Source organism: Limanda limanda, chromosome 18, assembly GCF_963576545.1.
Source record: "Limanda limanda chromosome 18, fLimLim1.1, whole genome shotgun sequence".
In the NCBI taxonomy this organism is placed as follows: Eukaryota; Metazoa; Chordata; class Actinopteri; order Pleuronectiformes; family Pleuronectidae; genus Limanda; species Limanda limanda.
The window spans coordinates 4,544,629-4,572,132 of NC_083653.1; the positions used below are offsets into that span (position 1 = coordinate 4,544,629).

General features: G+C 43.2%; 1 protein-coding gene across 1 annotated transcript in view; it reads left to right on the forward strand.

Moving 5' to 3' along the window:
* Positions 1-27,504, forward strand: part of LOC133024829 (nesprin-1) — a 69,993-nt gene that overhangs the window by 17,280 nt on the left and 25,209 nt on the right. Inside the window, 42 exon segments of the mRNA XM_061091993.1 lie at positions 315-588; positions 1,148-1,294; positions 1,430-1,765; positions 1,883-2,007; positions 2,277-2,406; positions 3,932-4,102; positions 7,632-7,793; positions 8,657-8,812; positions 8,882-9,123; positions 9,236-11,264; positions 11,361-11,695; positions 11,781-11,925; positions 12,059-12,259; positions 12,364-12,620; positions 12,711-12,861; positions 13,953-14,096; positions 14,186-14,317; positions 14,407-14,589; positions 14,682-14,819; positions 15,123-15,308; positions 15,511-15,633; positions 15,821-16,003; positions 16,141-16,230; positions 16,755-16,784; positions 16,828-16,929; positions 17,660-18,046; positions 18,201-18,301; positions 18,393-18,528; positions 18,692-18,778; positions 19,059-19,214; positions 19,335-19,535; positions 20,420-20,605; positions 20,886-21,056; positions 21,190-21,342; positions 22,990-23,168; positions 24,014-24,146; positions 24,261-24,443; positions 25,446-25,592; positions 26,179-26,352; positions 26,519-26,674; positions 26,752-26,907; positions 27,201-27,374. Of these exon segments, the coding sequence (XP_060947976.1) occupies positions 315-588; positions 1,148-1,294; positions 1,430-1,765; positions 1,883-2,007; positions 2,277-2,406; positions 3,932-4,102; positions 7,632-7,793; positions 8,657-8,812; positions 8,882-9,123; positions 9,236-11,264; positions 11,361-11,695; positions 11,781-11,925; positions 12,059-12,259; positions 12,364-12,620; positions 12,711-12,861; positions 13,953-14,096; positions 14,186-14,317; positions 14,407-14,589; positions 14,682-14,819; positions 15,123-15,308; positions 15,511-15,633; positions 15,821-16,003; positions 16,141-16,230; positions 16,755-16,784; positions 16,828-16,929; positions 17,660-18,046; positions 18,201-18,301; positions 18,393-18,528; positions 18,692-18,778; positions 19,059-19,214; positions 19,335-19,535; positions 20,420-20,605; positions 20,886-21,056; positions 21,190-21,342; positions 22,990-23,168; positions 24,014-24,146; positions 24,261-24,443; positions 25,446-25,592; positions 26,179-26,352; positions 26,519-26,674; positions 26,752-26,907; positions 27,201-27,374 (9,052 nt within the window).

Here is a 27,504-nt window from a genome sequence, read left to right on the forward strand (position 1 = left end):
GAATACTGTTAATTGAGATATATTTAATGACACAATCCTATTTTTCCCATTAAAAGTTCATTCAAATCTGGTAAAAAACATTAAAATATGTTGTTTTAATGTGAAACTTTGTTTATCGAGTGGAGTTGAATTCTTCTTCTCCTGAGCTGCAAGGCTGTGACAGATTTTCTTCTTCTCCACTTTACTGTATCTATCACATCAGTATGCAACCTTGGCCCTGACAGGGACTAACCTTCATTTTTTTGCTCCCTCATTAACATTTGAAAGAGTGAAAAAACTGTAGCCAAACGACAACTCCCTTTTTCTTTCTGCAGGGCGAGGACAGAGCTCCTCCGCCAGCTCGTGTCGTCCCTACAAAGCAGTAACCTTCAGCAGTCTGCGCTGGTGCACGCAGGAAGCAAACTGCTGGAGCGATGCAACTTCCACGCCGACAGACTACAAGGCACCGAGGAGCAGCAGCGCTCGCCGAGCAGGGAGGAAGAATCTGCACCATCCTCGGCTGGAGATCTGAGGAAACCTGTTGATGCTCCACTCGGTGAAAGCTCCGGTTTCCAGTGTCCTGTAGAGCAGAGGCTTCAGTTTGCTCAAGTAAGAAAACTTCGCCCACACACGCAACACATCTAAACTTGATCTTCTGAATGTGAAGTGCTTGTAATCCTCAAAGTGTGAATCACATCTGAATCCAGAACGGACTTTCTGCAATAAAGCATGTTGTGAATGGGTGTGATTACACAAACGTGTACTATCACCTCAGGGTGTGGTCCCACTGATCTGTTGTTTCTTTACCTCGACATTTGTTCCTACTTGTCTCAAACTGAGGAGTGTCTGCTCGTTGCGCACAACTGATGTTGTGACGACTGGAATTTACACAAACTCGTCTGTTTGTTGTTGTATGTTATACTGGAAAAATCATAGAGACATTTAAACCACGTGGAAAGTAATATCGCATCAATGCCCCATTTTATTTAGAGTGACCTTCCAAGTTAAACAGATTATGGAGCTTGGTTTGGCCCATGAAGGGATCATGTGGTTTTCTGACAGAGTTTCATTCATACATCAGATAGTGGGAACTACCAGTTTATTGTAATCACAATAAGTAAGTAACTGTAGAAGGCCTCTGACTCTGTTTCCCCTGACATGTCCACAGGATGCATGTTGCCGCCTGGAGGAGCGTCAGAGTGATGATGAACATTTGGGCGCCTTTACTTTGAAATCCCAGCCAAACAAGATGTTGGCCGGTCAAGCCCAGAAAGGAAGCTCCGCTGCACTGGCCACTAATGCACCAGCTCTGGAGGTGAGATCCATGAAGTAAACTGACCTATTAATTCATGTATAAGCTGTTGTGCATCTTTTACATCCTATTCCTTTCTACAATAAAACAATGCATCTCTGTAAAGTGAATGTTTAAGCCTGATTCTCTGATTTCCAGGTGTCGCCACAGGAAGTAACAGACTTAGAAAAGGACATTTTGCAACTTGAAATGCTGAAGGACTCTGAAACAGAGACTTGTGCCGCCGAGGACCAAACCAGCTTGTCCCAGCAGGTCTTCGACCAGCAAAACCACAAGAGGGCACTAGACAGCAGCGCTGGAGAACAGCTGGCCCCACTCACAGGAAACAGCAGCAGGGTTCAACAAGTGAAGGAAGACGTCTCCTGCGTTCAGACAGCTTTGAAAGAGCTGTCTGGAAATGTTGGAAAACTGTTTGTGAACCATGACGTGTTCCCCGACCCGAGCCAGCTCCAGCAGCAGTGGAGCACTATCCAGGTGATGTGGAAGATTTGTTAAAATGTGGATTTACCCCATTTTAATTGGTTCATGAGTGAAATCTTATGACAGCTGATGAAAATCCTCAACCCCCAAACACATGTCCCTCTCTCTCAGGACTTCGATGACGGGCTTTCATCGTGGGCTGCGAGAGTTCACGTGCTGCAGAATATCGGAGAGTCCAACATGCTTCCTGCAGATGTCATTGTGACCATCGATGGAGCTGTTGAAGACCTTAACAGGTACTTTACCTCATTTCTGCCTTCTCTAACGAAAAAGTTGCATTCCTCGGATTGTGACTTTTGACTTCCTGGTCTGCAGGGATGTCAAACAAAAAATTTGGTTTAAAACATCTTCAGTATCAACGAGAGTGGCTACTTTTTATCTTAAAAACGAAAGAACCACTGTCTATTTGAAAATGCTCTTGCTACATGTGCATATAAACAAGTTCTGAATATCCCTTGGACTAATTTCCAGCCTGCTTGTTGTCCCTGGCGTGTCCTCTCTGTAGCCTCAGGTCCATTTTCCTGCAGAAGAAGCAGGAGTGTGCAGAGCAGATTGCTGTCCGGGTGAGAGAGGTCATCAGGCAGCTGCAGCTCTGGAGCCAACTGGTGCGAGCTGAGCCGCCACCGCCCAGCCAGGTAAGACTCATATCTCTGCTTCCATCTAGGGAGACATCTGCTTTTGCCTTTGGCATTTAAACAAATCCATTCTGAACCATATCCAAAATAAAATGAATTTAAAAACTGTACGTATGCTGGACTTTAACTGACCCCCGGTGCCATCGTGTGACTGTGTAGTTCCTCACAAAAGCCCAAATCTTATTTGTTTAACGTCAAATCACGCCATACATTATCTGGCTATCTTTCCAGGATCGCCAGAGATCCTGTTGGTTGCACGCCACTTCCTTTGAAACACGTCTTTGAGAATCACACCATGGAGCTAATCCCCTCAGATTTACTTTCTTCTCTCCCAGTGTCAATCGATGTTCGCATCAACTTGTGAAGTAAATGTCAGAAATATTATGTGCTTGAATTTCTGATAAACACCCACTTTAATAGAACTTCGGTCCAAATTCAAATAAAAGAAAGGGCTTTCGGGGAAATATGATTCAATCTTTAACTTCTGTGCCATATGCTCATAACAAGACTGTTTTGTCATATCTGAAAAAATATAACATTTCTCTCCCCAGTGGGACTTTGATCTTTTTTTATGAACTTAAAATGCCACAGGTCCATTATTCCTCTATTCTTACTGAAATGGAAATACCTCCTCCTCCTCCTCTTCCTCCTCCTCCTCCTCCTCCTCCTCCTCCTCCTCCTCCTCCCCCGTGTGACACATGTGGAACATGCTGCTCCGTCCTCACAGGGGAGCATGTGGCTCATTTCAGCAAATGTTTGCTTTTTTCTATTACTGATGATCATAAACATGTCGTGACTCATTTTTCCCCATCAGCCTGAAATCTGCAGCTGCCAACAACTCTTCAATCCGACCGCACAGTTAATAAATTGCTGTCAATGATTTGACATGATAATCATTTACTGATGTTAAAATTACCAAGCAAACTTTACAGATTCAATCTAAGCGCTTTATGAAAAGGAAAGATTTGGGCTCAATTACGAATAGATTAATATCCTAATTGTCTTTTAGCCGTGATAGCCACTCTATTTATAATGTACTCACTGGGTCCAGACTGAAGTATATCAGCAAAAAATGATTAATCAGACTGATTTGGTGATTTTCTTGACTTTTACTTTTGACATTTGTGGTTTACAGTGAAATATCATAAACTTGTCTATGGATATTGACGAAATAATCATGTTCTCATGTTCTCCAGAGGATGAATTTTATGTCAATTTCTCACAAATATGTATTTTGTCCAACATTAAAAATGATTAAATCTCAACCTGCTAACTAAGTTTAAATCCTGAGCATGGAAAGCTTCCTGCCTGCTCACTCTCAGTATGTTGACATGTCAAGGTGAAGATGTTGCAAAGTACATCTTCACTCAACATCACACAGCGTCAACATACCAGGCATTCCAAGGTGTGAGAGCACAGTTGGTTGTTGCGACACCACAACAATAGCTGTCACTGTCCACGTAGGTCAGTGATTTAAAAACAAGATGTCTCTGTTGGAGTTTGACATGTGTCTGTGCTCTGGCAGGTCGCTCTGGATGAAGGTTTGCAGCTGCGGCGACATCTCCTCGCCGTGCTCTCAGGCAAAGATTTTCTCCTAAATTGTTTTGGAACAAAAGTCTGGACGGATCTGGAGAAAACTGCTTCAGCCGCTCTCAGGGAAAGCACATGTGCACTTGAAGTCCCGTCTAAAAGCCTGGTGAGTTTCTTTTTCAGCCTCTGAATATCACAGCACAAAGAGACGATGGACATGTTCTACTGTGGGTTTCATGTTTTCATTCAATGTCCCCGGTTGTGTAGGTGAGTCAAGGTCGTAGCGAAGTGGAACTGGACGACAAAGAGACGGCAGGAGGAACCTGTAAAAGTGAGACGTGTCCCCCAGAGTGTCCTTCCTCCTCGGCCACAGACGAGGACAATTCTGAAAGTGACCAGAATCACGACAGAATAATAACCACCGGCGATTTTTGCACTCTAGAAAAACAGGCTCCCTCCACCGAGCGTTTCAGAAACACTAACAAAGAAGCTACGGCCACAAGAGAAGATGAAACGTATATTTCTGCTAGTTTTATACCAACAGCTAAACAAGAGGCCTTATTATCTACTCAAGTCCAAAAGATCCCTGAGGTTTTTATAGCAGAAATCCAACAGGAATCACAACAGTTTACGTCTCATCCACCAGATATAGACTCGATAACTGATCTGAGGCCAAATTATGATATGGACTCAAACCCGTCACCACACTGTGACTCGTCCGTGGCAACAAAGCACATTGACTTCCTTTCTTCTGCCACAGAAATAGTCTCTGGATGTTTAGCGGCACAATCAAACACGTTTATGGGAATCACCGCTGCTGCTCGAGAACAAGAGGAAGCCTGTGAAAATGAAAAAGTTGGAGTCAGCAGTTCAGAGCCGTGTGTCTCACAGTTCACTGAGGAAACATCGGAACAGCTCTCAACACTAATCAGTGTTAAAACAGCTAAAACAAACCTGAAATGTTATTATTTAAAAAGGCCAAAATCAAATGTGTGTCAAGTGGCTGACTCACTTTTAGAAAATCCATTCATGTCGATGAGCACAGATTTAGAGGAGGTGCAATCTACGAGTGCCAAATTATCAGGAACCCATGAAAGTGGCGCTAGAGTCGACTGTCGCCTCGCTGACGCTGACTCAGCAGAAACAACAGATCTGGGGACAGAGAGTAGAGGACGTGCAGAGTCCAAACACTCAGAGGAGCCGGAGAGACGAGAGGACGCTTCACTGCTGGAAGAACGGAGCGAATCAAAGTTACCTGTGTCGCTGGAGGACACGATGCTGACACAGGAACAGGTGGGATTCTTCTTCTTCTTCTTTACTAAAAATCATCTATGAATTTCACTGTAGAATTAGGGTCAGGATAAGTTATCTCAGCCCTGATATTAATCAAATAGTCTCTAATACAGTTGAGTGTTTGAAATGAACAGGTTTTACGTAAACAATTTGCAGCTATTTGGATTATTCTGAGAAAATATTCATGTATTTTTTTTAATGACCTTGCAACAAAGGTCAAAGGTCATTGCGATTACATCTTAAACCTCCCGGCCACAATGAAGTCCGGTTCCAAATGATAACACCTGCTGCTGCTTTCCAGATTTGAAAAAAAACTGAGAAACAGAAGCTGAAAAGAAGTTAGTTGAGCTCCACAGATTCAAGATGTTTTAAGAAGTTTGTCCTCCCAGCAGGCAGACGTCTACAGGTGTCCCAGATGAAGTCACAGTCCTTGCCATCTTAAATGATCACTTATCAAACATGACATTTACTAAACCGTTCTTCGTTTCCTTTATCGTACCCTCGTGGCAGAGTGGGGGGTGTGTTCAGTGTTTCTGACATTTTGCAACCGTTTATTTATCCCGAGTTTTGTCCTTCGTCAGCCGGGAACTCGTTGGCCTTTAGTGCATTTGTTCCTCTCATTATTTGGCATTTGAATGTCATAATTCAAACGCATGTTCAGTCCAGTTATAGAGTTTTATTAAACTCTTTTGGAAGCATGCTGATCCAGTTGAAAGGAAAAACTGTGGATCCGGATCAGGGGGCCGACCCAAGAACTTGTTTCGTTCTTTAACATTTAACATTAATTGTGTAAATCTTTCAGTTAAATATTCAAACATTAGAGGGTTGGTATTGATGAAAGTATGTGCGATTTCGTGGATCTTGTGGATTTAAATGTTGTGTCATAGGGGTTTAGGTTTTTTCAGCAGCTGTACGGTAACAAAAAGAGCTGGAAACATGTTTCAAAATGTGAAAAAATTAGCATAAAAGACCTATAACCCCTGGACAAGTGATAAACTGCCTCTTACAAAACAATTTGATGAAGAAACCTCTGCCACAAAACACACAATTACAGTGAAAGCAAATGTACTTTGACTTTAAACCCTCAATGGCGTCAGAAAATGTATCAAGTATCTTTTTAAAAAATCAAGGAAAAGCTTTGCGACTGCTAATTCAAACACGCTCAGTTTACGATGTTCTTTTTTTCCTGGCGCCTGCTGTGTGCGAACACTCAGTCCGCAGGAGCTCCAAGGACAGATTGTAAATCAGGGACGAAAATGGAAATGGAATAAAGGCAAAAATAAAGATGACAAGGAAGAATTATTTGAACAGCAAACAAGCTCAACAGTAACATCCATAAAGAAAACCCAAGGAAGTACAAATATTCGTTGCCAGCGGAAAGTACAGTGTGAGACAGAAAACGTCATTTCTTACCAACAACCTGTCATTATTTTCACTAAATAATACACAATGACTGTCCTAAAGTGTTCCTTGTTTTTAAGAAACATTCAATTGATTTTCCAACACTTGTTTGTTGCTAATTGGAGATTTAACTGTGCTGCACTGAGGAAATCAACAAGTGTGTATAACAGACAGCTTCCACCTCACAGTTTGTCTAAAGTAACTTTGTGTTGAAAGAACATGATTCTGATGATGTTTCCAGTAAAACAAGATTTTAAAAGATTCAGAAATCTCATTTATTGAGGTCACTTTCTTTAATTTCCCCATAATATCAATTCATCCATAATATATACAACTTATCCTTTAAGGGACGCAAGAGGGACTGGAGCCAATTTCCCATTTTAGGTATATAAATTTATATATATTACCTTTATTCTCTGCCACTTTAAAAGTTTTGTGTTTTTCCCAAGTACCTTATTGTTTGCAGCACTTACAGTATGAAAAAATTATATTTGTAATTCCCACGTGAGCAAAACAGCAGCCTATGAGATTTAATTGAATACCTGTTGTACTGTTTTCTTTTCTGCAGAAATCCAGCGCCTCTTTTTCAAATCCTCTCACGCTCCACCTACACCACACGTCTTGTTCATGCCTCTATGGTTCATACCTGAGATATTTTAAAAGGTGCCTCCCCTGTTTGTGGTGCAGTGACCTAGCAGTTCATGTCATGTTTTGGTGTTTTTTCCTCATCTTACCAAGTTATTACACATGTCACTTCTTCAGATATGTATGGGAGGCAGTGTTTTCTAGATGAACAGACAAAGTCCTTCTCCCTCGGGGCAAACTGCTCCCTACTCAGGCACATTCTTGAGTTTACTGCACTGACTCGCCGGGCCACTGTGGGCTCACTGCTACTTACCACTGTGGAGCAGGGAGAGAACAGGAAGCTCTGTCATTATCTGTAGGTAAACACAGGAAAGAAGAAATGTAAAATGTGACACCACCCCCTGTCTTGTGCGTAGTCTCAGATGCACGGAGGAGCGGAGCCTGCGAGGACGGAGCCGGGTGACTCAGCTGATCCGGGTGCAGCCGGGGAGGCGATGGCTTCCCAGGAACACAGATCCACCATGCAGGATATATTCTCTGAGATACAGAGCTTGGTGGAAAGAAGTAACATAATAAATGTGAGTATCAACTGGTTTTAAATGAATGAAATGCAAACACAGATTCCCCCACCTGTCTAGAAGTAACTGTTGGATTTCTATGTCGCAAACCATGTTGCTGTGAGTTCAAGAATTGATTTGTAAAAGTATGAACTTCACAGTATTTGTACAAAAGCTTTACTTCTAAACTGATTTGAGAAATTATGTATTATTATATATTTATTCACTCTTCGTAGAACAAATCCTTGTTCTGCGATTGCAAACTGAAATTTAGTTTAAAGCATTTTAGCAATATATAAGTAAAAGTTTAAATGTGCAGTTCCATTTGACCAAAAGGGCAAGAAGTCAATTATAAATGCACGGAACAGTGAACAGATAGCAGCAGCAGTGTTATGACTGATGTTCGTGCAGTCCCATGATGCTGCTGACAGGAAGTTATACAGGAAGGAACCAGAAGATACAATAATTTCCTTCTGGCCCTAATCACCCACTGGATTCAGTTTGTGTTCGGACCTTCTCTCTCATGTTTATTCAAGATGTGGTCTTTTCATTTTGAGAGCATTATCTCTTCACGTCACTGTCCCTCCTAAAACCCTGCAGCAGCAGCAGCCTGAGGACGAGTCAGACCGAAGCACGAGACATTTGTGCAGCAACAGCGTTGGAATGAAATGAAGAAGCCATGCTCTTAAAATGAGAAGCTCTTGAATAAAGATAGGAAATAAACTCAATATATGTGACTTTCACTGACATAGTTTGGTTTTGTTTATTTTTAAAACCTTCCCAAAAAAAGTTTAGCAATAAATCAATCAAGCCCAAAGGCAGCTTTATCAAGCAGGTCTCAAAACAGATCTCCCAATAATTTGCTATTGTTATTTTTGTTTTAGAGGACACCACACATTGATTTGAACTGGTACCTGAAGTCCTCACCTGGGGAACCCGAGATCCGACTGGTACGAACTGTCCAGCGAGTCCTGGCATGTCGATATCAACCAGCTCAGCTCGATGTCACGGCCATGGCCAAGCAGCTGGAGGAGGCAGAGGTATGTACAGCAGGTTTTATCCGTAGAGAACCCTCTGATCTGTTCTGAAGCCAGTTCTGTGTCCTGTAGGAGCACAGGTCCTGTGTGCAGGAGCGAGTAGCTACGATGAAAAACACGAGTGCCGCCAGGGATTGGGACCCGATTGCCTTGAAGAGAGCTGAAGGCCAGTGTAGCGCCGCCCTGCTGGATGCCTCTGCCACAGTGCAGGTGAAGGCAGCGCAGCTGGATCAGGTCAAACAGTATCACAGACAGATGAAGTTGATGAGAGCTTTCCTAGAGGTTTTGGCTGATGAGAAGGAGAAAATGAGCTTGTGAGTAACTTTTTGATCTAAGTAAGCTTTTGCTGTATCATCATTACTAGGAAGCGTTTATATATGTGCTTGATGAATCGTACGCTCATGATTTCTGTTGTGGTTTTGTCAGGAATGCTTTGGGAAGTAGCGCTGTCCAAGCTGACAAACTTAACGCCCTGCTGCAAACCATGGAGCAGAAGAAAGACCTGATGGAGGAGCTGCTCCACCTCAGCAGCCAGTTATCGGTTCACCTGAGCGACGCTGAAAGTTCAGGTAGTCTTCTTGCCCAGCTTGCAAATGTCCAAGAGGAATGGAGTCTCCTAAAAGGAAGCATCAAGCGAGCGCTGCGACACGCCACAAACGCCACCTCTCAATCCCGCCTTCTTATAAAAGAGGCCGAACAGCTGAAAGCCCAACTGGAAGATCTTCAGAAATCCAACTTTCAGAGCAATGACAGCAAAAGCGCTTTGGAGGTAGTTTGCCTGACCACAGACCTAAAGTTGTATAACCAGCTTTATCTGCACTTACAGTCCCAGTCAGACGCTCTTGTCCATTTCTCCCTGGGCCAGAAGGAGAAGGATGAGATCCAAAATAATCTTCAGGAGTTGGGGTCCTTGCTTGATGTCACCAAGAGAAAGCTCGACAATTCCACATGTTGCATTTCTTCAGGCAAGATCAACAAACAATTACAAGACTTGATCATATGGGCCAAACAGGCGGAAAACCACATCTCTACTGGGAAAAAGTTAGCTCTCTTCCCTGAGGAGGCTCGTATTCAAATCGTTGACATGAGGAAATTTCAGACCGATATTTTGTCCCGACGGTCCAAGATGCAAGCTCAAGTTGAGGATATGAAAGTTGTTGCCTCTGATATGGAGAAGGAGGAAAGTGACCAAGTATTGAAGACGATAGAGGACCTCTATGAAGCCATTAGTGACAGCTTGGATCATGTCCTTGACACCATGAAGAAGCATCTACACAACAGGGAGAAGCTCTTATCCCAGCTTGCTAGGATGGAAGCCTGGCTAGCAGAATCACACGCTGCGAGAGACGTCTGGATCCATGTGGAAAATGTTTCCAAAGTTGACGTCCAGATGCTGGAGACCGAGCTGGCAAGTCACAAATTAGCCACTGAGGAGATCCAGATCCGCATCAAACTGGTGGAGGCAATGGCGGAGAGTTGCGAGGACATCGCGGCAGGATTGAATCCAGAAGAGAGCCGCTACCTTGTCAACAGACTGTCCGGCCTTTGGACAGAGTTGGACGGACTGCTAGCTCACGAGAAAGCCACCAGCTGGGAACTAGAGGAGCTGATTCATGAGCGAACCTCCTCCGATGAGGAATTATCGACCATCCAGACAAGCTTGAAGCAGATCTCCTCTGATTTGGAGCAGCAGAAGTTCCCTTTGACGTTGGAAACCCTTTCAACCGATGCACGTTTGATGCACATGCTAATGGAGAACCAGTGTCAAGTCCAGGAGCTTCAGCACTGCCAAGAGGCCAAGAGAAGTGCCCTGCTGTACACCATTGGAGAACTTTTAGACAGGTGCAAAACTCTTTGTCGTAATACCTTTGAGCAAGACAAATTTCTGCACCTGAGGAGACAAATGGAGGAATCTAGGGACATTGCTGAAGAGCAAATCTTGCGTGCCAAAGACAAATCGCTCAGTATGGGTGAGCGGTTCAGACTTTACCAAATACTCCTCGTTGAACTTCCTCTGGTGAAGACACAGTGTCAAGAAGCAGGGGACCAGCTGGAGGCCATAGTTCAAGAGTTGCACCCAACTGAGCTTAATTCAGAGAAGCAGAGGATCCATCACACTGTGGAAACTTTGGTCTCCTGGGAGCTTTCTGTCACAGATGATATTAAACACCTAGAGGCCAAGCTTCTGCCAGGTCTGCGCTTTTCCTCTGAACTTCCTGCCTTGATTGAGCTTTTCCAAAGGACAAGAGAGGAGTTGGAGGGAGCTGAGCCGGTCAGTCCAGATGAGAAAGCAATAGATGGCGCACTTCGAAGACACTGGGTCATTTGGAGAAATCTGAAGTCTGGGATGAGAGTGTTAGAAGCTCTGGGACGGAGACACAAAATTAACCTGAGGAACAACAAGGAGCTTCACTCTCTCAGAGATGCAGCTATGCAAGAGTGTCACATAGGAATGGTAAGCTTAAATATTCTGTTACTCAAGTCAACTTACTTAACTTTACAATCATCATTTGAATTAGTTGTTTCTCTAAACTGTCCTTTTGTTCAATAGGAGAGTTTATCCCAGGCTCGAGAGTCCTTAAAGGATTACCAGTGGGCCGCTCAGGGTGCAATAGCCTTTCTTCATAATGCCGAGGCCACGTTCTTGTCAGCTCCTGGTGGGTTTTTGGACTGCACCGAGGAGCAGAGACAAACCCGGCAGGCTCTGGAAGCTCTGGAAGATGGATTCCAGGCTCACATCTGCCACCTTGTGGAGCTGCTCCCCCAGCAGCCCTGCCTCTCCCACCCAGAAGTGGAGCAGCTCCACATCAGCCTCCTCAGCCAGTTGTCGGTGGGAAGAGCTGTACTGGAGGCCCAGGCCCAGCTCAGGCTGGAGTCCCTGCAGAGGTACACATCCATCATGATGGGATTATTTCTTTCACCTCCTTTTTAAAAAAGAGTGAAATCATCCTAAAGACTGTATTTCTCACAGGTGCGCAGTAAGACAACAAAGTCACGCGAGCTGTCATGAAGACATACGTCAGCATCTCTCCGGGTTTGAAGCCAGACTTTCAGCCTGTGCTACAGTACAAGTGACATCAAATGACAAATGTGTTTCCCAACGGAATAAAGCTACGGTAAGTTCAATGCAGAACTAGCAGGTGTTTTCCTTTTTGACAGTTAACAATCTGGCACCTCTGCTGGTGATAAGAGGAATATTCGACCTGTTTATTGACACTTCTGATCTCAAACTTTCCTCCCTTAATGAAGCTTCTGTTGGAGGATCTCCGCAGCCTCGCTGGGAAGATAGAAGAGCTGAGGGCTGGGTGTCCGATGCAGGGTTGTGGCGTTGGTAAGGACGGCGAGCTGGGAGCCCTGTGGCGGCGCTGGGTCGCACTCCGGCGCGGTGTTGGCCTCCTGATGGCGCATGCAGAACAAAGACAAGAGGAATGGAAGGACATCACAACAAGTGTGAGTTCTCAAATCGTTCTGTCAATCTAAACAGGACCCACTTGCCTATAGCAGAGAAAAATAATATACAGATGATACTTAAGATTTAATCCTATTCCTTTTAGATACAGCAGTGTTGCAGTTCTTTGGCGAGTCTTCAGGCCGAGGTGCCTGACTCCACTGTGAGCTTCACACAAGAGAAACCCCAGGAGCTCCTTGCCCTGGCTGAGATACACCAGGCCGGTCTGGAGCAGGAACAGCAGGCCCTAGCCTCCCTGGAGCACCGACTGGAGCACGCCCTGAGCCTATCCAACTCCCAGGAACCCGTCAGTCCTGGACCTGTGGGCAAAACACTGGTGAAGATCCAAGAGAACGTCAGGAGGTGGGATTGAATTTGTTTAATATACATGTGCAACAGAATTACTAATTTATATCCGAGATGCTGAGAGGATGCTGTTCTGTTCCCCTGCAGCTTGAAAGAGAGAAACCTGCTGGTGGTAGCTGCAGCCCAGGCAGAGGAGAAAGAGAGAGAGCACGTTGAGGACGAGATCGAAGAGGTGGAGAAACACGTGTTCGCCATTCTACCCAAACTGGAAGGCTGCTCGAATCCAAACCAGCAACAGGTCGGGCTAACTTCTTTATCCCTCTCAAGTTTGGAAATCCGATTTTGAAGTGTTGTAGGAAAGCAGGTGAAGTGGCATTTTGACAATGAGACACGAAAATAACACTCGAGTGTTTATCAGTCGCCGCTACTCATCAATGTTTGGTGGAGTTTTGGATTATGAAGAATAATCATATGTCACTGGAAAAAGCAGCAGAAGTAACAGAAAATAACAGAAATGGTAAAAATGTATATGAAATTAAACAATTTGTGAACAATCAAGCGATTTGATTCATTGAAAGCTGATTTGACTAGAACTGTTATGATGTGATATGTTTTCCACGTCTTTACATTCATCATTTATCCTTCACAACTAGGGTTGCAAAATTCCGGGAATATTCAAAGTTGGAAACTTTCCATGGGAATTAACTGGAATTAACGGGAATATACGGGAATATACAGGAATAAACGTGAATAAACTGGAAATGTTGTGGGTAATTTATACTAACTGTATTTACCTTGTCATATACAGACATAAATATAAACATTTTGTTTTGCCATAGGCTGATTTGAGCCCTGAGGAAACTTTGGGCACTTGACTATATGCTTCTGCATCGTTGTGTCATTCTTAACATAGGTCTTTGCACAGTATTTGCAAATGTACACAGCCTTTCCTTCTACATTGGATGGAGTGAAATGCCTCCACACATGAGATAGTGCACGTGGCATTGTTCTCTAAAATAAGATGAGAAAAAAGTTTGTAAAAAAACACTAATGCAACGTGCAGCGTGTGCTGCATTCCATACATCTTTATAATAGAGTTTTGAATGATGTCTTTATTGCTCAGCGTTTAATTTGCGTATTTTTATTTTTTTTCAAAATCCCTAAAATTCCTGAGCTTAACTTCCCCTGGAAAGTTTCGGGAAAGTTTCCGGAAATTTACCGGAAACTTTCCGCCCCTTTGCAACCCTATTCAAAACACAAAATCTCTATTTATCATTCAGGGGATACATATGAATATGTCATAGTATACTGGATGCACTCCTTCTCTTTTCAAAGACAGAGCATGTCTCTCACGTATTTTCTGTCCCATGCTTCTCTTGTGTTTCGCAGGAGCTCACTGAGGATTTGTCCACGCAGAAGGACAAACTGAGGAGGATCACGGACGGTTTGCAGAGCTGGTACACAGAGATTCCTTCTGACATCAGCAAACGCTTACAAGACGTTGAGCTGTCGCTGCAGAGAGCAGAGGAGGAGGTAAGAAAGAAAAAACACCGGATCGATCCTCAGTGGCCTGTGAGCTCTGTCCAACCAAATCCCCTCGTGTTGTGTGATTGTGTTTACAGCTCATGGAGGGAAGCAACCCGGTCAGGAAGTTAGCCGGACAAGTGGCGGAGCTGGGTTCTGCCCTCGAGAAGGTGAAAGTGCTACTGGAGCAGAAGAGTCCGACAGTCAGCGAAGCTCAGAATGTTCTCAAGGTGTGGACAGAATAAATCATGTTTATTTGCTGATTGAGGTCAAAGTTTGAACATCACGTTATCTCAAAGCTCCACCCTCTGTTCTCCAGCATGTGTGGGACGAGCTGGACGCGTGGCACAGCCGTCTGATGCTCCTGGAGAGCGAGGTGCAGGATCTGGCGGAGGAGCAGCCGCATCGAGCTCACCTCCTGATGGACCACATCACACAACCTCTGCAGCTCTACCAGAATGCCTCTCAGATGGCCGAGAACCGCACCTCCTTCCTTAGCAAGGTGAGACATTATTCTTTTACCTCATTTTTACACTGTGTTGTCCAAGTGGGTTCAAAAAATCGACCTTTTGTTTCCTGTTCTCCTTTTGTCAGATCCCTGCCTGTCTTCAGGAGTTTGAGGACATTTCGTACAGCGCCACCTGCTGGTTAGACGAGGCCCAGTCGTGGCTCAGCGCTCCCTGCTCGTTCACCTCAGCCAGAAGCCTCCAGAACCATGCAAACTCCCTGCAGGTTAGTGACAAGCAAGTAAAGAGCAATTCCTGAAGCTTGAAGACCTGTGACGTCTAATATCACATTTTATTCTATATTCTCATATTTCTCAAGCAGATTTGAATAGAAATTTATTTTTTTTCCTTCTTATATAGTTATTTCCCTGTATTTTGCTTTTATTTGAATAGAATATGCTTTGGTATTAAAAAAAAATATTTCTGTCACATACTGCTGCTTTGAATTGGTACTTTTATATTGTTTCATCATCATTTATCAATTTATTCAATACTGACCATAATATCAAACCTGTGTCCTGTTATACAGCTGGTGCTGGACGACTCTGAGAGGATCAGGGACACGCTGCAGGACTTCAGGCCGGCGCTGGCTGAGATCTCTGGCGTGTGTGACGTCCACACGCAGGAGGAGCGGCTGAACCACAACGACCAGCGAGTCCACACAATGCAACGCAACCTCCTCCAGCCGCTGGAGCAGCTCCTGCAGACGGCTGGGGTAACGGATTTATAATGGACATCTGTAGACCAAAGAAAAATACAGATACATAATGTGCAGCTAAGGTCCTCAGTCTGAACTGCAGATGCCAGATAGCTTGTCAGACATATTTTTACAAATAAAATTGGCTCTTATGCAGTGTGTGAAAAACACGAAAACAAGTTCGATCTCTAAAGATGTTGCTGACAATCTCCTCTTTCAGGTGGTGGAAGCGATGGAAGCTGAGCTCAAGACGATGGAGAAGAATGTCCCGAAGATCAGAACCATTTTGTCCTCCATGGACGACCCCGACATATCTTTAACGGAGCATCTTCACAACCGACAGGTGAACATATGACACCAAGCAAGACAACAGCAAAACATACAGACATCATACAATTAGTAGTTTTTATATTAAACAATTAAAATACAAAGGGAAGGAAAACAAGGACTTTTATGCTTCTTTTGATCGCTGCCCATCAACACGAGTGGTTTAGTTTACACACGTGCGTTGACCTGTTTGTGGTCTGCAGGTGATCCAGGCCAATGTGCAGTCGATCCGGAGAACACTGGAGGAGATCCAGAGGTATAAAGGAAAGCTTCTCCTTCCACAGGGAGCGGAGGAGAGTCTGCTGGTCTTCTCCAGAGCCCGACTCCTCCTGCAGCCGCTGGAGGAGCTGGAGCAACTCACCCAGTATCAAACCTCCCTGCTGAAGGTGAAGCAACAAGTCAAATAAACAAATACTTTGTTCTGGTCAAGCCAAAATGTAATGATCTTCTCAACCCTCAGCACAAGAACAATAACATTTCTAACGCTCCTTCTCTGTTTCTCTCGTCTCCTTGACCAACATAGAACAAGATCCGGGAGGAGGAAGCAACCAGAAAAGATCTCGGCATCACCACACTCTCCAAAATTCCTGAAGAGACACAGCAGCTTGTCCAGGTAATAAAAACATTCATATAAAAATAATAATCACATAATCATAACCCAAAACCACCAGTGTGTTGTTGTGATTTTTATTAACTCTGCATCATCTTTGAATTTAACCGATTAAAACCAGCGCTTTAATGAAACCTCACCCTAAAAGTGCCTTGAATCTCAGTTGGCTTTTTGGGGGGATTATTATGATTTGTATATATATATATATATATATATATCGCAACTGCAAATTTTCATAAATACATTTTATATTGTTTCCTGGTAAAGAGGATGAATAATTTCCCCCCCAAAAAATGAGCCACCCTAAACTTCATCAAATTAATTACTAAATGTTTTCCTCCATTACAATCCAATAGTCACCAGGAAGGTTTAAGATTTCTTGTCTTGTTGCAGATAATAATGTGGAAAGTAGTTCAATTCACATTTGTCGGAGATGAGAGATGATAAATAAGCAAAATGAGCTGATGAGTCACTGATATAACTTGAACATTAGGAAAAGACAGAAAATATGTCTCAAATAATTGAAGAACAAATATCATCAGAAAGTTAATTTCTTTGTTCCAGTCACTTGAATCAGTTTTGATTATATTGTTCACAAAGCAGGAGCCTTGTGACGTGTCTAACTCAGAGGAAGAGGAGGATGAGGATGACGAGAGCTGTCACTCTTCGTCCTCTGACACACTAACATGCAGTGTTCCAGAGGTAAATCTAAAAAAACACTAATTGTTCTGGGCTCCTCTTTCTTTGGGTTTCATTCCAAAATCACACAAATTCTCTCACGTTGTGGAATGAAACTCAAATTTTTTGGGGCTTTTTCTTCCCACCTTTACTTTTGTTTTAACTTACTATAATTTATAACTTGAATCTGATGCTGCTGTCGTGTGGAAGCCTGGATCAGACACTTGCATGTGGATGTGAAGCTGTTTCAGGCCGACTCGTTCTCCGGCTCTGTCACATGCAGCTGCTTTGAATGTGCTTCTCCTTAGAAACCTTTCATTGTGTGTTTGTGTGTGTGTGTGTGTGTGCATTTGAATATTTATACCTCTCACATATATCAGGACCCCGAGGACACACTCGTCCCTTCAGATGTGAAAAGTGAGGATATTGCTGACACGCTGTCAAACGTTAAGGTAAATTATACCTTGAATTCGGAGATGCTGTTTGTTTAGTGCCGACTTTGAATATCAAGCACACTCATTTTCTTTGTATTGTTAATCTATTACAGTTATTTTTAGTATATTGTTGACTTGTGGAGTCTGTTTTTACTTATATAAATGTCCTGACTCTTAATGACATGTACATCGTGTGCTGTATATCTGTTTGTGTCTATATATCGTCAGTACAAGCAAAGTGTCTCCATCTGTTGGAACCAAATCCCCTGTGTGTGCTCGCTTTGCCAAATAAACCTGATCCTGATTCTATTGCCTTTCAGGAACTGGGGAGTTTGGCTCCTCAGTTTTCTTCTCAAGTGGAGACGACTTCAGAAGCTGATGAATCTGAGCCTTTATCTGTGACGCCTGGATGTGATACCATCGACTTTGCAGCTAAAAATCTTGTAACCGGATTAACAACCATGGATTCTGAAGCTGATTCGTCCCATCTGGACACTTTGACTTCTGAAGACCAGTGCACTGCTGCTGATACACTGGAACAACGTGAATCCTCAAAACATGAAACCACCGAGCCTCATGCAAAGTCGCCTCCGGCCGAAGACACGAGAACGATTCCGACAAGACCCGTAACTCCCTTCACGGCCACGAGAGAATCGCCCGAGTTCACAGAGGAGGAAGAAGAAGATCCGACTTTGTCTACAGATGATGTAAGAAAGTTGATTCCTCCGGGATTTTGAACTTAAAGTATAGTTTAGTGTCACATTGATTGAAAATTCGGAATTTCAATCATATTTGATTCAAATAATATGCAAAAGACACAGTGAGAAACTACATTTTGCCTGTTTTCTCATCAATGTCTAGAACGCTCTTCATCATTTGAAGGAACAAAGTGAAGTTGGGGCCAGTCTGAACGGTTTGGAAGAATCCCAACAAGCCCATGACTCATCTAATGTGCCACTCAGGTAAATAGACAGTGACCAGTTGTAGAGGTTTAAATATGTGTGCATAGGATACAGTTGATCTAAGCTTATTCAGTGTTTCTTTGGTCTCTAGCTCTGAAGGACATGAAGAAGATGAGACGGAGCAGCAAAGATGGAGTCGACTTCACACTGAGATCTCTGAAAAACTGTCCGCTTTGAGAAGACTTCAGGAGGAACATCGCACCTTGAAGCGCTCTGAAGACGAGACGGTAGGAAAACAGAAAACTGATGCGTGAGATCCTGATTTGAGGATCTGAGGGGAACCACTGAACGACCAAAAGAAACAGAAACACTTGTAATAATGTACAAACATCGTCTCTTGATCCCTTACAACTGTGAAACTTAAACTATGATTTTCTGGTATTTGTTTAGGTTCCAGAGATGAAGCTGATATCAACCGGATCTGCTCCTGCTGTTCTCCAGCGGACACAGGAGTCCATCGTCAGCCTGAGACAAATAGTATGTGCAGCACAGACACCGGTAGATATTATAAAATTGTCCCACAAATTATCCAACGCACATGAATCTCTTCGGATTTAATTTGAAGCAATGCTTTTAACTTTGACATGTGTGAAGGGTTACGAATTAAAAAAAGCTCCTGTGTAGATGAGTCACTGCCAATTTAAGAGATTTCCCCTAAAATCCGACCTCTGGAGAAAACCCATATCTCTTACTTTGTGGGAAACCCAGCACAGAGTGACAGTGAGTGAGTTGTGGTGATGTGTTGGATGTCTCCCAGGTGAGGTCTGCAGACGTCTCTCAGCCAGATGTGAAGGAGCAGACGCACGAGGCTCTGCGGAGGGTCCTCCTCTGTCTGGACGCCTGCACCGACCCTCTGTTGACTTCAGGTGGCGCTGGTGAGGAGGAGCCCCAGCTGAGGATGCTGCAGCAGGAGGTGACTGAACACAACGCTCCTCAGACACACACACACACCCACACATATTTAATATCTACTGTATTAAAATATATATATATTCGAGTTGATTGATCATTTCTGTTTTGAACTCCTGTGTAGTGTGTTTCCTCCGAGCTGCTGACCATGGCCGAGCTGTTGAGACAAATGGAATCAGAGACTAGTCCGGCGCTGTGGAAGGAGGAACCAGAGGCTTCCCAGTGTGTGAGCTGCCTTCAGGAGTGTCTCAGCACTGTCCAGCTGTTCCTCACCTCATCCCACCATCAGCTCCCTGAACATCTGGGCCTCAAAAACCAACTTCAGGTCTGAAACTGTGGAATGAATTTATAATCTGTAAAATGACATCTCTCAAATAATAAATTAACATTATCTGAATGGGTAAAACAATTATAGTAACTGAGTTGAGTAAATTATGTCGTTTTTAAACGTAAAATGATTGACTAAAATATTATGTTTAAGATAAAGATGTTTAAATCCATTTAAAGTCTATAGAATTTGGTCTCTTTTTAACAGCTTTCACTTAAGAAATTATGCTTACATGTAAATGCATCAGTGATAATAATGGAAGAAATTATTTAAAATATCAAACTGACACATTGAAAAGTGTAACTTGTGATATTTAAAAGTGCATTTCGGTTGTAATTTTTTAACTCAAAGGAAAATTGTAAAAAGTTTTCTCTCATTCTTCCTCCAGTTGTGTATTTTGGACGAGTTTGAACTTGGACAAAGTGAAAACTTCCCAAGTCTAAAGGATGCAACTAGTTTGCAGGTAATGACGCTTACACATTGTTGTATATGTGTGTGATTTTTGTGTGTTGGCATAAATCGTTTGGTGAATACATCTTTAATGGACTCAAAAATATCAAATTGCACACACTCATAGATCAGTTCCCTAAATACGTCTGATCAGGATCCATGAATTATTCCCGGGGAAATTGGAAACACAATCTCAGTTTCCGAGTAAACCTGCTGACAAACAAACAGATTGTTGGAGGTGATTACAAAAACTATAACATATGTCTTCACCCGAAGAGGAACAAACAGTTTATATTAGCAATGAGGGGTTTAAAAAAAAATAATTATCTCCTCAGCTCCATTGTGGAAGGACTGGAAACATGATACAGGATCTGTGCTTCTAGACTTAATGGTATTCTCCTTAAACCCAGTGCTCCCCCTGTATCTCGCAGCAGTGTGTCCTGGGCAGACATCTGAGGCCGAGTCCAGGGGAAAGAGCCAAGCTTCAGCCAGCATCCCGGGCCTTGCTTCAGGGGATAACTCACCTCCTGGAACTGGGCGAAGGATGCATAAAAGAGAAGCAGATGAGCCAGGTTCACAACCGCGGCCAACTTCAAGCTATTCTCTGCAGACACAAGGTATCTCGCCGCGCTTTCAGCAAGTTCCTCAGCAGGCAGGCAAAGCCCAGATTTAAGTTAGGCACTTTCCAAAGAGTGTGCAGAAGCTTCTTGATGGTTTTCAAAGAGACAGAGATTTTCTTTTTTTTTAACAAGCTTTAAACAACTGATGATTAAACTTTACACAAAGATATTTAGACGTTTATCATCCTCCTCATTTCCCTCTTCACTCCTGTTGCTGTTTTTATTAAACCTCCGTTTCTTTCACATCTGTCCTGAATCTGGTCTCTGGGTGGAACAGAAACTCCTGCAGGTCCTCGGGTCTCAGTTGGCGTTTGTTCAGCATCTATTCCGGTGTGAGCCACAAGTGCTGGGGTGTCAGGAGGCGGGGGGGCTGCAGCTGCACGTCAGGGGCAAAGCTTTGCAGCAACAGGCTCTGAGACGGGAGGAAGCTTCTCTGAAGATGCTGCAGGTTGGTGAAGCGCACATTCGCTGAAGGCCATGAACATTTCACACATCGACACAAATGAGAAGTTTCTGTGCTGTGTGTTTGTTCTGGTGTGAATGTGCTCACAAAGTAAAGTGGATGTGGGGGGGTTCTGCAGGAGTGGAGCCTCTGGGAGGAGAACTGTGGTCGACTGGGCCGGGTGCTGGATGAGTCTGAGGCCTTCATCAGCAGCGGGGAACCAGAGGGAGAAGAGGAGGAGGAGGAGGAGGGGGAGGAGTCTGTCGTGCAGCACAGACTCGAAGCCTGCCAGGTAAACACAGCGTCTCCCTTTCTCCTCAGATGTTTCCTCCTTCTGTCTCTCCATCTTCTGATCTTCCTCTTTGCACATCAACCCTCCAACTCAAATTTGCAGAAGTTGCAAGAAGCATTTTTGTAACTGCTTTTTAAATTATAACGTCAATCTGCTAATTTCACCCACAATTCTGTTACAAATTTTCTACATTTCCTTTCATGCCTCTTAGCAGCCGTCAGAGGTCACTGTTGCACAAATGTATTTCATATATTTTGACTCTTGAAAACTTCCCAGTGAGTCTTTTTTGTAGAAGTTGATCGACATCAACTTATTTGGAATATTTGTGCAAAGTGAGTGACCTAAAAACAAAGTGTTTTCTTATTTTTAGTGACTGGCAAATTTGAAGTTTAGGGTTAATGCTCGACAAAAGGAATTAACCTCTGGGGGCAACGGACAATAACTTCTTACATCTGCTGTACAACAGTGATACTTTTTGTTGGTGTTTCAGACCCACATGACATTTTGGGTAATCTCTATTCACAGCTATAAACCAGAAGGATCCCAACTCCAAAACCTCATCCTTTACCAAGAGATTCTACATTTCCACACGTAGAATCTGTTCATAGAGATTCAGTCTTAACATCCTGCACCTAAAAACTCATTGTAGTCACTAAAAGCATCAGTGTCATCACTTGTTAGCTAGTTGAATAAAAATTCACTGCACAAAGTAACCAGGTTGATTGTGAAACAGTTTTGTTTTGGATTAATAAAAAGGATATTTCAGGTGTATACGCAGTAAGAGGATAACACTGCTGGGTTTTTGGTTGAGCCGTCAAGTGCTGACAGACGAACAGAGGCCTTGATCTTGAATTCTATATTTAACTGATTCATCTCTTTGCAAGTTTCTGTCAGACTCACGCACTTTATCACCTCATGTTTTCCACAGTCAGTGGTGGGAAGTAACGAGGTAGAAATACTTTGTTTCTGTACTTAGGTAGATTTTTCACATATCTGTGCTTTACTTGAGTATTTCTTTTCCTGACGACTTTTTACCTTTACTCGTTACATTTGAACAAAAATATGTGTACTTTCTACTTCTTACATTCTCAAACTGGCTCGTTACTTGAGCAGCGGAGGTTGTCTCTCTCTCTCTCTCTCTCTCTCTCTCTCTCTCTCTCTCTCTCATCTAGGGTTAATTTTTTTTACATTATAAACATTATATTCATATTGTTGTTAAAATGTTTCAGTCAGTTGAGATAAATCTTGAGGAGAAACATTTTGGGTTGTTTTGTGTCTGTATAGACCTACTATAAAAAGCACTTTGCATTTTTAATTTTGGTACATGTACTTTTACTTTTGATACTTAAGTACATTTCAACACCAGATACTTTTGATACTTAAGTACTTTTAATATGAGCTACTTTAAGACTTTTACTCAAGTCATTTTCTGACGGGTGACTTCTACTTTTACCGAAGTCACTTTCAGGTCAGATATCTGTACTTTTACTCAAGTATGGCTTTCAAGTACTTTATACACCACTGTCCACAGTACGTCACATTCTCTCCCTGCGCTGCCTCTTCAAACACTGGTGCACAAGATGCTTAATGAGAGAATCTCCTGCATGTAATCTCACCACAATCACTGACTTCTCCCTGATTAACCAGCAAACCCTGGTGCAGTTGGAGGAGAGCAGAGCGGCTCTCGGGATCCTCCTGGATCAGAGCGAGCTGCTGCAGGAGGTCGGCCTGACAGGAGGAGCTCTGGAGCTGCGGTGGAGGAGAGCGCTCCGGAGGACGCAGCAGGAGATCCAACGCTGCAGAGACATCCAGGTCGTCAGGTCCAGGTGGGACACGCTCGAGGATACAGCAGTAATGTGCAGAAATATAAAAGATGATCCTGCTCCAGGAGTTTTTATCATCAACAAGTGGAGGCCAGACAGTTTTAATTATTGCCTAAATGTTATCGTCTGGAACAACGGTCTCAGAATTCTTTTTTACATGGATGCAAAACAAAACAATTAGTGTTTCCTTTAAAAGGGCCTTTTAAAAAAACACTGAGATATCCAAGAATAAGTGTTATTTCACAACCTGAACACACTTCTGCTTATTAATAATATTTAAACCCACTACAGACTGGATCTGCAACGATTGTTAACAGAGGTCAAGCAAGTTGAATGTTCAGTTAGTTAGTGAGATTACTTAATACATGGCATAATAATTATAATAATAATAAACAAATAAATAAATAAACGAAACAACGCAGAACAATATGAGACAAAACACAAATACGAAAGCGCATTAAAGAAAATATTAAAAACAAGCAACATCCATGAAAACCAGTTAAAATCCAGCGTTTAAGGGTTTTCTAAGATTTATGGTCTTTCCCTACCACAGGCCTTTTGTCTTTGTTCTAATCTTGTCTAGAAATATCCAGTAAATCAGAGTGAAACACACAAATGTCTAAATGTTTCCCCTCGTGAGATCCCTCAGTTTACAGTCACATTTCAACACTCCGATGTTCCCACACTCTAATATATCTTTATATCTGTTGACAGTCACGATGTCAAATCCGATGACAACGCACACCACTCATCCGCTATCTTGTTTATTAGTGTTGGACCCAAACCTCAGTCATTACAGCATGTTCTGCCTCGCTGGATGAGCTATGCTTCCCTTGTCCTCCCCACAGATTCCACACAGACTTCACCTCGGTCAGTAATTGGCTCGTCGGCGCCAAGAAACGGTCGAAGTCGTGGTCAGAGCAGGCGGAGACGTCCGACCTGAAGCAGGAGCGAGTCCGCCGCGGCCTCATCGAGCTGCTGGTAGAGTATCCAATCAACATGGAAACCCCAAATTCAGTCAGCTGTTCATAACACGTCCACTGGAGAAGATTAGAACTGTGTCTTTACCTCCAATCACCGCTCTCTGTCCTCCAGGACTTCTCCATGGAGGTGGAGGCCGCGTCGGTGCGGAGGACGTCTGTCTCCAGGGACGCCACTCGCCTGCTCCACCTGAGCGAGGCCGACTGTCCCGGGCTGAGAGCTCAGATCGCTCAGCTGGAGTTGAACTGGAGCCAGCTCACCTCCGATCTGTGCAGGAGTCAAGAGCAGCTGCAGCAGGTGCTTTCAGATTCACTTTATTCTCTCAACAAACAGACATTTCAACGGATATGATGAAATGTGATTCAAATAATGAGAATATCTACTTTATGTTCACAAATTTATGTTCTTTACTCAAGAAGCTCAAAACCAGATAAAACTGTTTATAAAGAGGGGCGTCATCACTGCTCCCAAAAGTAAAGTCAACTCTTTCTGATCTGCCCCTTGTGGCTGGCTGCAGTATAGCTCTTATAAACTTCTCCTCCATGTTAGTGGATGGCACATGGACCGATCTATAAAGTTAAATTACATGTCAAACACATTTTTGTAATTTTATGTAGTTCTCTAAAGTTAGATTGCTCGTATTTTAATCTCATACTTTTTTTCTTAATTGGTTTGTATGTATTTGGTCGATGCTACATCTGTTCACAAGTAACTTATCATTATTTCTGCAGTTAGGAAATTGGTTTGTTCCTTTTTTGATTTAAAGAAGAGACTTCATTATCCTTCATCACAAACCTTTTCCATATTTCAGTTTTTCAAAATTTCGACCTCATGCCCTGTAAACTTTGAGCATTTCTACTTTCCAGTGAAGTTAAGTGTAATGGTCCAAATTCCACGTCAACGCTGGTGGTTTTCAAAAAAATAAAACAATTAGGCGTTGAGAAATCCCCTCCGGTGAAGGGAGTGAAAACTTGAATACAATCCTGGTGAAATTAGTTTCTGGGTGATTGAGGACAGGGAGGAAGAGAAGGACGCTTTCATTTTTCTTCCCCATTCATCACCAGTGAATGGAACCAGAGAGAAGCTAGTTTTTTCCAAGGTTCATTTTGAAGTCTTGCACTTTGGAGAGGATGCAAAAGATCTTATCTTCTGAAGACAGATTTAGTAATTTGGACAGAAACAAGTGTCAGATCGTATCAGAGCTGGTGTTTTACTCTCCAACTACCTCAATAAAGATTAGTTATGAAAGCAGTAGAATTAAAACTGGAAAGTGAACTCCCTCTGCTCTCTGTGTGGTAGCGGCTGCTGGCTGCATGGCCGCCTCTGGAGCTGCTCTCCGACCTGGAGTCGTGGCTGAAGACGAAGGCGGCGCCGAATCAAGAGAATGAAAAAGATCTAAAGGTCAAAGATGCTCCTCAGATCGCTGAAGTCCTGCAGCACCGTCGGGTACCTCCACTGTTCACTGTTTCCTCCTGTGCATCACTCTATCCTTTATCAGAGCTTCTGATTCAGTGGTTATTTAAAAAATCAACAACTTCTATTAGGAATTATTTGAATTCCCTCAATTTCAGATTTTATAATTTAAATTAATTTTAAGATTTGGCGGATTTGACCTTCACGTTTGTTGTGTTGAGTCCTGAAATGACTTCACCTGATTTTTGTTATAAAACAAGTTAAAGTTGCTGTTTAAAAACATCTAAAAGTCAAAATACATCGGATTGTAGGAAATTAGACATTCACAAAGGAAAATGAGGAAAATAATTAAAAACAAATTCAGTGGTGCATCAGATAAATTTGAATAAAACAAATTTAAGTTGCTGCTTAAACATCTAAACATCTAAACATCTGAATTTATATGAGATTGTAGATAATCAGACATTAACTGAGGAAAATGATTAAAAACAAATTCAGTGGTGCGTCAGATAAACTTGAATAAAACAAATCAAAATAGTCTGCGTTTCTTTTGACTGTTGCCATCTATATCTACTTTCATATCCATGACCTCTTCATATGTAAATTGATTCTTCAGCAGTTGAAGTCGGGTGTTGTCGCTGGGCAGCTCGTCCTGGATTTCCTGAGCCAGTCCCGGCCTCAGGCAGTGGGAGCGTACGTCCAGTCTCTCCAGTCCGAACGCACCATGTTTGCAGAGAAGCTCGGTGCCCTCAGACTCCAGTGGCTGCTCCTCCAGGGAGATCTGCAGAGCCAGGTCAGTGCCACAGCTGCCTGGAGAATATAAAGTGATCCAATCGTAGCCTTCTATCTATTTTCAGCTTTGATATTCTCATTAAAACCAGATGATGGGCTTGAAAAGCGGCTGTTTTGTTTTCTGTATTTACACATGAACGAGACGCTGTTTGTCTTTGCTCCCTCAGATTCATGGAGCCGAACAGATGCATCACACCTGTGCGGTCAGAGAGAGACAGCTGCAGCATCTCCATCGATGGATAACGCAAAAGAAAAAGCAGCTGAGTCAGTGGGAGCAGCCGACAAGTCAGACTCTGGCTCGTAGGGCTCTGGGAGAGTGGGAGGTGAGTGAGTGGGTTTGTGTTTGTGCTGCACGGGAAGCGATCCTCAGATGTGACACGGAGTCGGTTCTCTCTTGCAGGCTGTCGCGGGCAGAGTGAAGGAGAAGGCCGCAGCTCTGCAGGAGTTGAAAACCAAACGAGTGGATGCTGATGAAGAAGAGAAGCATCCTTGTGATGTCGCTTTCTCGGAGCAGGCGGAGAGCGTCAGTCGAGCCTGTGAGGATCTACGTCAACAGGTAGAAAATAAATCTCCTGGTGTGATCACGAAGACGGAGAATCAGTTCTTTGGGAATTAAAAGCATCGCTCGTTACAGAGTCTCTGGAAATCCAGTCAGTAGAAACATCTTTAACAGGATTTTCTGTATCTTATCTTACTCCTTAATTCACAGTATGAAAACACAATCTACAACATAAACTAGTATTTTCTAGTATGTCTTAATATCAAAACAACAAGTGCTTTATTTCTCTTGATATGAAACCTGTCAGAGAAACTACATTTAAGACCCTGATCCTCTGTGGTGTTGTGCAGATGGAGGCTCTGGGACCAGCTCTTCAGCTCACCCTGGATCAGTGGAGTCGATTCCACAGAGATCTGCAGGAGGCGACTCTTCACGCCGGCGAGCTGCGTGTTGCTCTGCAGCTTCAGCAGCGAGCTCCTCTGTTCTCGCTCACGCAGGCGGACGAACACGTGGACGTCCTGCAGGTGAGCAGAAGCTCTGACCCTCATGGCTTTAACAATCATACATCATATCAATCCCTTCTTTTGATTTTTCCTCATTCAGAAATGATCTGCGTACACGGCTGTCAAGTTCTTTCCAGTCCCCAAACTTAGG